The 12,553-nt window shown below is 44.8% G+C and overlaps 1 protein-coding gene across 2 annotated transcripts in view; it reads left to right on the top strand.

Annotated features, from left to right (window-relative positions):
* LOC135825691 (uncharacterized) overlaps positions 1-12,046 on the top strand; it is a 77,150-nt gene extending 65,104 nt beyond the window's left edge. For both annotated transcript variants that reach the window (XM_065338308.1, XM_065338309.1), the window contains 6 exons: positions 1,431-1,565; positions 3,638-3,808; positions 6,040-6,240; positions 9,796-9,951; positions 10,761-10,838; positions 11,039-12,046. In XM_065338308.1, coding sequence (XP_065194380.1) covers positions 1,431-1,565; positions 3,638-3,808; positions 6,040-6,240; positions 9,796-9,951; positions 10,761-10,838; positions 11,039-11,122 — 825 coding nt within the window. In that variant the 3' untranslated portion in view covers positions 11,123-12,046. The remainder of the gene's footprint in view (positions 1-1,430; positions 1,566-3,637; positions 3,809-6,039; positions 6,241-9,795; positions 9,952-10,760; positions 10,839-11,038) is intronic.
* Positions 12,047-12,553: the final 507 nt, after the last annotated feature.

The raw sequence follows: 12,553 nt of genomic DNA, 5'->3' as shown, positions 1-12,553 counted from the left end.
CACCTGAGATATAATTATTAGTGAAAGAAGAAGCGGCAAAATAACTGACTTTCTCTCCGGTGCACACCTGGAGGTTGAATAGCTCGTTATTATCAAAATCTCATCTTTATCAAAACAGAAATGCGCAGCCGCTTTTATGCAGCAGACGCCGTACGCTTATATACGGAGATACACTAACTATACATCAGGCAAAGCTCCGTATTAGTTCCGTACTACTTCCGTGTTGGTCGGGCAGGGATACTACACCCTCCCTTCCTACAGATAATCACGCCCTCGTGATTTTCAAAAAATTAGTGAAGAGTTATGAACACAGCGTCAACCGGAAGATGGCAAATTATATCGGAAATGATAACGTTTAGAGTACACAGAAGAAATGAACTGATAACAAATCATGAAGTAGAAGCACACCAGGTTCACGCGATCTCACGGGGTCAAAAGGGGAAAGAACTGTCCTCCAAATAGGACCTGAAAAACCACAGCACTCTTGCTGCACCACGCTGGCACAACCCGCCAGGAACATCGCAGGTCAAAAACCGAACTGAATACACTATACTTATAAGGGGCGTTGTCACACACATTGTCCCACGTTAGCTGGGTAAGCCGTGGCTCACCATGATCAGACGCCTACCAAACTAAACTGGATTCACACACTCGCATAAAGGAAGACTGAAAAGAACAGGGGGACTGAAGGAAGAGAGGAAAGAAAATGTCATACCTAGAATCAGCGTTAGCGCTAGCGGCTGGAGCTACGGCGGAGGGCAAGCCAGGTTTTATCTTCATCTTGGTTGAGCCAGTCACTCAGAGCGGCTAGCTCGGCGTCAGACAAATGACCTCCCTCCTCGTCTTGAATCGTGGTCTTCACATTCTATTGTACAAATCACTGACACTGGCAGAGCACAGCGCTGTGCGTTTAGGTGGGAACCAGAAATTTCTGGTTCCCACCTAAACTTTCCCGCCCATTTTTTCCCGCTCTCTTTTGATTCTGCATGATCTTGACTCTGTACAAACATTCTGGTACTATGACCGCATATTTTGACCCCCAGTCTTACGGTTTAGTAAAACTTGTACAACTTTTTTGAAATTTGTTACACTTGTCTGCAACTCAAGTTATTGCGCCTTTAAACTTGCTTGATAGCGCACTTACCGCCCAAGCACCCATCTGGCACATAGAATCAAGCCCTATATAACTACTAGTCTTTATTCATATTATTTCATCCTTGTCTCTGACGAAGCCTTACAGGCAGAAACGCGTAAGATTAATGGATCATAACTATATATAAAGACTTGACCTTGCTGTGTGTGTGTGTGCTGTGTCGGAGGACCTTACATCTTACCATTCCAATTTTGAAGTAATCGTCCGGTTTTAGAAATTAATGCAAGATTGTTACCTTGGGCATAATGGTATGGCCTCTTCCCATTCTTCTCCACAGGCTCCAGCAGCGGGTGGACAGAGGTATCCCTACGCCCAAGTTGGTCCTCGAAAAAAAGTCGTGAAATCTGCAGAATCGGACTCTGCCGTGCTGGGAGCAGAAGACAGCAACAGCCGGGAAGAATTGGCGAGAGTGGTAAGACAAGTTATCAAGAGGCTATCACAATTCTTCATGCCAGTTGTTTTCCGGCCTTGATCCTGTATTATTTTTTTCTTGTGGGCTGTACTTTAGAGCCAGTATTCTTCTTGGCAATTTTCAATAGTGGTTTGTGTCTCTAAGGTTGCACTCACTGAACTTGCACTCAAAGTGCAAAACTGGCACTCTGGAGCAGCTCTGATTACATCCTTGTAATGCAGCACGTTCAAGAGTCCAGACAAGCAGCCGTAATCGAACAAAAGCCACTTCGAATAGATCCAAAAGTCCAAAACCGGTACAGAAAAAAACGAAATAAGCGAACAGAAAACGAAAAAATAGGGTGCTGATACCATGCAGGCGCAGATGCCCACCCATCCGCTTCAGTCAGCCACAAGGATGCCCACCGATCCACTTCAGTCAGCCGCAAAGGCACGAAATGCCTCCAGATCGACTTAGTTTGACAAGGAAAGTCCAATATGCTTGATATCATCTCGTAGTAGCGTCGGAGCGTATGTCTTGATCTTCCCCTCCAGCCCTCCTGACGAGGCTCTGCCAAGTACTTCCCCCTGTCCACATTCATCATAAACCGAGTGTAATAATAATTATTATTCCCGTAGCTATGCAGAAGACGTTACTTCAGTAACGTCTGGCGCTAGCCAGGGTCCACACACCTTTAATTTGGTGTTTGTTTGTTTGTTTGTGTCACGCCTGGCGCTATCCCGTATCTGTCCCGTACCGTATCGCACCATCAAACACAGCTGCTAGCTGGCCATTGGCTGGCTCCCGTATCTGTCCCGTACAGTACCGTGCCATCAAACACAGCTGGCCACAATATGTACATGTATACGACTCCCTGTGTGTTGCAACTGTGGTTGAAGGGGACGGTTGCACTTTTTGTAGCTCCGTTTTATCTGAGTTTTCAGTCGTTCCTCTTACTAGTCTTGCCAAGGGGGTGGCTCTGGGTCCACCAGAGTCGCCCTGGCGTGTTTCTCAATTTGCTGGGGCGAGGGTTCCGCGACGCGGTCGCCAAGGCAGTGTTTTTTCAGTCACGACTGTTGTCGTCCTCGTCTCTCCATTCGCGGTGGTGTAGCTGACCCCCGAATGGTTTCAAACTGCGAAGCTCGGAGGAGTACAGTGGTGGCAGAGGCATGAGCTGTGAGTGGAGACGGTTGCTGGAGATGGATGGTGATGCAGGGAGAAGAGTTACGCTGCCTGGCGACGCGTGGGAAATTGTTTGAACCTGCAATTTCAGTTCGAGCGCGGTGGACTTCTAGACGACGTGTCCTCATGGCTGTTTTTCAACGCTTGGCCTATCGCTGATATCCCTGCGTGGGATGTTCTTCCAGTGGCGTCCAGGGGGGACTTCGGGTGCCCACACTCCATCACCTGGTTGATTGTTTCGGAACTGCAAAAATATATATTGTTTCCTTTTTTGTGCGTATCTCTTGTCATCTCTCTTTTCTATATGTCGCACACCAGATGTACTACTATCGCTGTCTTTCTCTTGCTATCTCTCTCTGCTTGCTTTTTTGTTTGTTTCTGTTGCCACTGTCCCTCATCATACCCATGCTTGGGTGGAGCGCGGCGTGACCCGTTAGGGTAGCTGTCAATACAGTACGACTCCCTGATGTATAGGGAAAGAAATAGGGACACGAGAAGGAAATAAAATAAAGAATGGACGCTAGTTGCCGAATAGGTGATAAGATGCGTCAGTAAAAACATACTTTGGAAGAGAGATCCCGCCATCTCCAAAATAGGCGTGAACGGGCGAGTCAGCGCTGGTCACAGGAAACGTCGGGAGAGAGATCCCGTCGACTCCAGAACGCCCGTGATCGGCAGAGTCAGCGCCGTCCCAGGAAACATATCCATCAGTTACCACAACATGCACGACGAGCTAAGCCACAAAGCATAGCGTAGGGCCCTGAGCTTCCAAGCTCTCTCGTAATATAATGTGATGATGATATTTACATGCTGATGCTGACTGAATGGTTCCCTCATATATTGGATAAGTTTTTGATGCGGCACGAACATCCCGTGAACATAACCTTTCTTTCCTTCAACCTTGCACCCAGACCGCTAATGACGAAGAAGCCAGTGACATCACCGAACATACTCCGCCAGTCCCTTCTAAGGCCTTGCGCAATGCTGTGTCTGGGACCCAGCTGCCGACGGAGGTCTTGGATAGCGCATATGCTGAAGTGGAACCGCTGCACCCATCCCAAATGCACAAGTTACAATCCAAGGTGAGAATACTGTCACAGGCCTGTGCAGTGCACATGAAAGTAGTTTCTTGCATACCAATACACGCCGTGACATGAGGCAATAGGCTGCTTTGCTGCGTCAAAAGTATTCTTTTTGATGATATCTGGGTCTGCGTAATTGTAGTAGTACATGTATGATTCAAATAAATTGGCTTGTATAACATTTGAATATGGGTCTTGTCTACAGTGAGTGCTGTGTTTTACTAGCAGGTAAGGATTCATAGGAAGTGTGAATTTGGAAGTCTGCACAATGTGTTGCCACGATTATCACTTCACCATTACAAAGTGGTTGAGCATCGCCCGCCATAAGCTAGGGGTCTTGGTTCGAGTTCTGGTGGTGGCCATTTTCACCTCAGACTTTAACCGTTTTCAGCTCACTTAAACTATGTGTTGAGTACGAAAAGGTCGACGACATATTATCCAGACATTACAACGAACAACGGGAACTGGTTAGGTCGAACAACATATATTGGAGAGTAGAAGAGACTGAGACAAAGGCGAACGAAACGACGACATTGTGGAAGAGAGAGACAGTGGTAGAGATCAAGGGTGAAAGGCAAGGTAAAGGGCCTGGGTAGCTTTGGCAATTATGGCGCGCAAGTCGTTACGTTACGTTAATGAAACAAAAGGAGACAAAAGGTGAGTACGAGAGTGCATGCATGCCAGCTTGGATAAGGTTGTAGAACGTACGGGGGGAGGTACCTAACATACCTCCCCTGCGCAAAAAGAACCACGACCTCGCCGGAAATAATAAGACGATGAGAAAGAATAGAGAAAAAAATGACTGACGAAGTAGAGAAAAACACACACACACACACACACACACACACACACACACAACGCACGGGTGTCCCAAAAGTGTTATGTTAAACATGCAGTACAGTGATTACGTTCCTATACTCTACATTAGTTCAATAATTCTAAGCTACGCATCACTCAAACTAGTGCTATAGCGCAAACAATGCCAAAAAGCGGGCCAAACACCCCTCCACAAAAAAATTAGCACGAAAAACTACGAGTTCAAAGAAACACAGCGTTCTGTACTGGTACGGCTAACCAGCATATTGTTACACTCTTACGACATTTATATTTTTAATTATTACAACATCTCAAGACTCGGTGGAAACACCGGCCAATGTTAAGAGAGTGGGTGATTGCCAACCACGGCGGTAAATAAAAATTAGGGGAGGGAGAAAGAAAGAGTAGCAAAATGAACAGCAGACATAAATAAAAGAGCGTGGCTCACCATCGGACCCCTGATATTGACGAAGGACACCCGCGCTCACCCAAAATACAAAAATTACGAAATATAATAAACCGAAACTAAATTTGACGACGAAGGACGGATGAAAAGAAAGAGAGAAATAAAGAAAATTGCTGACCTGCATGACTTGGACGAGATGAGATTGACATAGAAGACATGAGGTTGAAATGGCCGAGACGATGCTGGTGACCAGACGAAGATGGATTGACATAGAAGAGACGAGGTTGACATACATGTAGAAGAGATGAGGTTGACATGGACGAGATGAGGTTGACATGGACGAGATGAGGTTGACATGGACGAGACGAGGTTGGTGAAAAGACGAGGATTACCGACGACCTGTATTCTTGTTGGCAATTTTCAATCGTGGTTTGTATCTCTAAGATTGCATTCACTGAACTCGCACTCAATGTGCTAGACTTGCGGTCTGGAGCAGCTCTGATTACATCCCTGTACTCAAGCACGTTCAGGCGAATCCATAAATGCAGCCGTAATAGTGCATATGCCACTTCGAATAGATAAAAAAGTCCAAAACAAGTACAGAAAGAAAAGAAAAGAAAGGAGAGTAAAGAAAACGAAAAAAATGAGGTGCTGATATCATGCGGGCACAGATGCCCACCATCCGCTTCGGTCAGCGACAAGGGCGCGAAATGCCTCCAGATCGACTTGGTTTGACAAGGAAAGCCTAATCTGCGTGGTATCATCTCGTAGTAGCGTCGGAGCGTAAGTCTTGATCGTCCCCTCCAGCCCGCCGAACGAGGCTCTGCGAAGCACGTTCCCCTGTCTACATTCATAATACACCGAGTTCAATAATTATTGTAAAAATGTGATGATGCTATTTACGTGCTACTGCAGACAGTTAATGGTTCCCTCATATATTAGAAAAGTTCTTGATGTGGCACGAACATCCCGTGAACAGAACATTTCTTTCCTTCAACCTTGCATCCAGACCACTAAGGACGAGGATGCCAGTGCCAGCACCGAACATTCTCAGCCAGTCCCTTCTAATGCCGTGCGCAATGCTGTGTCTGGGATCCAACTCAGCTCGGAATCTACTTCCAATAGTCAACCGCCGACGGAGGTCGTGGGAAGCGCATATGCTGAAGTGGATCTGCTGCAACCATCCCAATTGCGCAAGTTTCAAACCAAGGTGAGAACACTGTGGCAGGCTTGTGCAGCGCACACGAAGGTAGTTTCTTCCGTACCAATACTCGCCTAGTAGTATTACTAAAAAAATCACGCTGTTATTGCATGGCTTGTGAAACATTTGAATATGGGTGTTGTCTACAGTGAGTGACGTGTTGCACTAGCAGGCGGGGATTCATAGAAAGTGTGAATTTGAAAGTCTGCACAATGTGTTTCCACAATTATCACTACACCATTACGAAGTGGTTGAGCATCGCCGGCCATAAGCTAGGGGTCTTGGCTCGAGTTCTGGTGGTGGCCATTTTCACATCAGACTTTAACCGTTTTCAGTTATTGGGGAGAGGAAGAGACTGAGACAAAGACGAACGAAACAACGACATTGGGGAAGAGAGAGACAAGAAGTAAAAATATCAATTGTGAACGGCAAGCTAAATGGCCTGGATAGCTATGGCAATTATGGGCGCGCAAATTGCTACCCAGGCCAACGGAAAAAAGGAGACAAAAGGTGAGTGCTAGAGTGCATGCAGGCCAGCTTGGATAAGGTTGTAGAACATACTGGGGAAGGTACCAAACATACCTCCCCTGCGGGAAAAAAACCGCGACCTCGCGAGAAATAGTAAGACAATGAGAAAGAATAGAGAAAAATTAACCAGCAAATAGAGAAAAATACACACACACACACACACACACACCATTGGACCATTGGACGCCCATCGTCGGAGGCGATGATAGCGATGCTACAGCAGAAGCCATAGCAACTTGTGCTGGGATTGCACCATTCAACAGCTTGCAAGGCTGAAAAATTGACCGCCACTATTCAGCCTGGCCTACACCACACAGCTATGAAGTGGCTTTTTCTGGCCATTGAATCCCTACTTCTAGGTCTTTTTTATCTTTTTCCCGCACACACATCACACCACATACTCCGGCATGCACTGGCTGTTGGTAACCACCCAGGAGAATGAAAAAAAGTCAGGAAGAGTCTGAGAAAGAGAAGAAAGACGTGTGTGACCATAATCGTCGGGAATCGAACCCGCAACCTATCGATTGGAAATCGCTGCACATACCACTGCACCATATGGGACACACACACACACACACACACACACACACACACACACACACACACACACACACACACAACGGACGGATGTCACAAAGGTTTTATACATAACATGCACTACAGTTATTACGTTCCTATACTGGTATTAGTTCAATAATTCTATGATACGCATTATTCAAACTAGTGCTATAGCGCAAACATTGCCAAAGGTGGGCCAAACAACCCATTCACAACAAAATTAGCACGAAAAACTACGAGTTCAAAGGAACACTCGGTTCTGTACTGGCACGGCTAACCAGCATAGTTACACCTTTACGACATGAATAAAAGAGCGTGACCCACTATCGGACCCTGATATGGACGAAGGACACCCGCGCGCACACACACACTACAAAAATCACAAAATAAAATAAACCGAAAATAAATTTGACGACGAGGGACGAATGAAAAAGAAAGAGAGAAATAAAGAATATAGCTGACCGGCATGACTTTGACGAGACGAGATTGACATAGAAGACACGAGGTTGAAATATCCGAGACGAGGCTCGTGACGAGACGAGGATAACTGAAGACGAGACGAGGTTGGAGACGACACGAGATTGACATAGACGAGACGAATGGCGGTTGAGGACGACTGGGCATGGGATCTCAGGGTCGTGGGTCGATCATATAGTCGGGCGCCAATGTTGAGTATGACAAGTTCGACGACATACTCTCCCGACATTACAACCGAAAACGGGAACAGGTTAGGTCGAACAACATTTATTGGGGAGACGAAGAGACTGAGACTAATAGTTGTATAACCGCAATCAATAAGACAAGCTGAATCGACATTTGTGTACACTTTATTCATGCAATGTAAAACGCTGGAGACAATGTGAAATAACAAAAATAAAATATTTCACGGTTCGCGTCAGACTCGGCTAAAGGCCGAGTTTTCCGCATCCGTAGGAACCCTTCAAGGAACAAGGCGCAGATGCAGCTCCTAAAGCGGTGGGAGGTGAGTAGATCAGCTCACCAGCAAGTGGTGAAAGACCGAAAATGCCATTCACTGCATCCATGTTTTCCTCGTGCCAGGCCATGAGTTCACAATTAACTGCGGGTCGCGGCACGGCTGGAAATGAAAAAATGAAAATGAAATGAAAATAGTGTAGAGAAAATATGGATTCAAACAAGTTTTCGTACAACACTCATCAAGAATTGTCGTTGTACTAAAGGACACTGAAACAAAATTGAACTATTATAGAATGTACTCAGATGGAGAGCCAAGGTTTAATTTATACAAAAGAGAAAGACAAAGGAACTACAAGTTACGCTATACTGTCCACTAACACCACCAGTTACTAAACAATCAGCTCATGCGATAACATTGCACGACACTGACCGACGGTACTGACGTTCTACAACTAACTGGCTAACAGCTGGCTAACAGCTCACCTTCCCCTCCTTATGTTATTTCTATGAACCTTCCAAGTTGGAAGGCTGTTGGAGTGCGCATCCAAGATGTGCTAGAGCTCTTAGCCAGTTAGTTGTTGAACGTCAGTACCGTCGGTCAGTGTCGTGCAATGTTATCGCATGGGCTGATTGTTTAGTAACTGGTGGTGGTAGTGGACAGTATAGCGTAACTTGTAGTTCCTTGGTCTTTCTCTTTTGTATAAACTATTATAGAAGATCCAATTTAGAGAAATAACACTAAGAACAACAGCAGTGAAATTTACAAGTGTGACTTTTTACCAATGAAAGCGAAGGCAATAACGAATGCGTGTGCTAACAATGAACTTGGAAATGAAAAAAATGAAAGAAAAAGAGAAAGGAAGAAGGAAGGCCAAAGTGATAACACATAACAGACTTATTATTAAACCTAGAACATTAACGGCCAAGTTTGGCCAGGAGGAAAACATGTATGCAGTAAAAGGGATTTTTTGGCTTTGACCACATGCTGGTGAGCTGATCTACTCCCCTCCCACCGCTTTAGGAGCTGCATCTGCGCCTTGATCCTTGAAGGGTGGTGGCGTTCCTACGGATGCGGAAAACTCGGCCTCTATATAGAGAAACCGAGTCTCACGCTAACCGTGAATTGTTTTGGGCCACACCAAACACGACACGTTACTAGAACAATTTCAACCCAATTATACTATCCTTCTGTACACACAGATGAGGCGCTGATAGAGGGCTTCCTAAATTTTTAACTGTAGTCCATAATCATAACGACCACGGCACAATACGACTTGTTTGTACATGACATTGTTGAACGAAAACTCAACTCCAGTTGTGACCAGCAACGACAACCGTCTAAACGCACTTTCAAATATCCAAGGAGTGTCAATGTCATCATTACGGTACAAAACATCCATGCAGATGTCGACAGTTTCTTCAATCTCATGTATTCGTGTATATTGCTTTCCATTCTGACATTTATTCAGGCCTAGATCTTACTAGGCACCATTATGGTGTTCGGCGACTCATGTCCTGGATATTTTCGTTTTTATCTGTCAGTTGTCGCAGCCCAATATTGGCTCTGACAACGTGTACAACACGTTGGGTGAGTGTCTGTCACCGACTGTGGATGAGAACATTGACCTGAACTATGACGTTCTGGATCGATCGAAGATGATGGCGACTTCGCTGTTGACAACTAGCCAAGTTCCAAAGGTGGGTATTGACTATTCCTTGTCAGTTGCATGTATAGAGATTAACAGATGTGGTAAACCGATACAATGGCTATGAATAAAGGTAGGACGGTGTCATATTTATACATTTATCTTTGGTCAATTATTACAAAGGACGATTATTTTCCTATTTTTTTTTCGTTTCTTTCTTTCGTCCTTTTCCTACCTATTGCCGCTTTTTATTCTTCCGATCCATGACACAGAGGACCAGGGGCGTTTATACGTACAGGAAAAATTGCAATGATGTTGTCCTTCATTTACTCTCCACTGATGGATAGATTCAGTCATGTTGTTTTAACTTTATCTCATGCAACGTAGGCAGTATGTGAGTGTGGCTTTGAATGTGTCTGTGAATGAGGTACCAACGTTGTACAAAGGCTATAGAGAATCGCAGCCTGGTAGCTATTGACACAGCGTCAGGCTGTGAATATCGACCATCTTGTTAGGTATCCACCCCTTTCTTGTCCACGTATATTGCTGAAGTATGAATACGCATTATAGTTGGGGAAGCGTTGGAGAATCAAACCAACTGCACGCATATATTATGTATGATAAGGCCGATGTCAAAGAGATCTGAAAAGCTATCGATCATCACTATCCAAGAATCCCCCCCCCTTCTCTCTCTCTCCATGTCTCTCTATCTCTCTTTTTCTCTCTCGGCTACAACCATTTGGTTTTGAATGGGCCGATGAATATGATTGCTTAGCAATTCTAGTATTGCTTCTCCGCATCGTGCACTTCATTCGCACTACGCAAGTTTGATTTGAAATCTGTGTTCATCTGATCCCCCAGGATAAAGAAGAACGTAAGCGCACGTCATATGTCACCATCAGCAATCCTAAGTATGATGTTGCAGCAGATCCCCTACCAGTGAGTATGGACTTGATGATTAGCCTAGTGTTGGTTCTAAATGTTGCAATAGGTTTATATTTCCCTCTTTCGGTCGATCGTTGCTTTTCTCTTCTCTAACTATTGCTAAGCACACACCTTTCCTACTGAAAACATATCAGAGTGTCACTAGCCATCTAGAAGTGCATTATTCTGAATACTGTTTGATCGATGTGTTGCAGAACACGTCGGTCGGAAACTCAGCCGAGCATATCTATGATACCGCCACCGACGATGGCCTGGTTCCGGACAGAAAGCAGGGTTGACGCAACATCGCCTTCGACATGATTTCAAATTACTGCCACCATTAGCAAGTTTCAATGTCTCCCTCCCACGACCCCCCCCCCCCATCACCCTCAATTACTCCCTCACTTTCAAGAATGGCGCCCACCCCGTGCAATCATACAAAATTTATAGAGCAAACAGCCTAATCATTGTTTTGCATAAGTAAGGTGTTTCAGGAGGGGCAAGTCACAGGGATTTGTTCACCCCGTAATCAATATTATTTCTCACACCAAGGATACGAAATAAACTATGTTTGTTGCAGCCACCTTACAGACATTGAATATCGGTCGTATACAAACTTGGCAACATTCACAGTTTTGTAGATTAGTTCACAGCCTTATCCATTTGAAGATTCTTAAATTTTGACAAACTTGCGTCAGGGTGCTGTGTTACAGGATGTTCACAGACGTTTTGCAGTATGTCAAGCAACAGATCAGTTTCCGAATTTGATCGTTACACCTGATAGGTACTTGCCCTGAAGATTTGTTGTAACATCTGTCATTTTATGAAATTGCTCTGTACGCTACTGAAACGCGGATTGCCCTTCTGCTTAGCATATTTGTACTGCATACATTGGCGCTTTGTTCAAACTATTATGCTTTAAAATTCTGAAGGATGCCTCACGAGGCTTCATTACGCACAAAATCACTTGTTGGCAGGCAACTCGCCAGCACTCAATCCAACCAGATATTCCAGCGCATTTTGCTTTCCGTATACGGTCTGTTGTCACATCTTATTAGCGTTCCGTCCCACTCAAATGAGCAATGCGTTATCACACATAAATGCAGTCGTTGTTTGGATGCTTCAATTTAATTTTATTTACATCCGTGTATGCAGTCTATAAACAAGCTTTTCGGCGCCAGCAACTATCGCAAACGACACGAGAAACTGTTCGGTATGCAGTACTTGTTGACGATCTATAACAAAACTGCTTGGGGGAGAGTTAAATGTGAGATATTATTGTAAAAGGAGGCAGTATTCAGCACAGTTTTCCAGTTACAGTGAAACCTATCTAAGAAGACTGCTCAGGGACCTTCAAAACGTGGTCTTCAAAACCAGGTGGTCTCCTTATCCAGGGTCAGTTGACTGGAAATAGTATCTCCTGGTGCTGGCTTCAGTGGTTGTCTAGGACAGGTGGTCGCCTTATGCGAGTGGTCCCCTTGACAGCTTTTACTGTATTTTCATCGGTGTACGTACCTAACTCACAGTGGAATACTCAGTGAACAATTCACAATGGGACAGACAGCAGCGCAAACCTAAAAGAAACACATCTGTAAAAAGGGAAGCACAGCGATAAGCATGACATTAATATTATTTTTAGAATTAGGTTAAAGACTCCACGTGAGCTGTACTTATGTTGTAGGTATAGAGAGAGACGGTGACAGAGATAGAGAGAGAGACAGAAATAGACA

The sequence above is a fragment of the Sycon ciliatum genome, chromosome 10, assembly GCF_964019385.1.
Source record: "Sycon ciliatum chromosome 10, ocSycCili1.1, whole genome shotgun sequence".
Lineage (NCBI taxonomy): Eukaryota > Metazoa > Porifera > Calcarea > Leucosolenida > Sycettidae > Sycon > Sycon ciliatum.
This window is presented reverse-complemented; position numbering and strand designations above follow the sequence as displayed.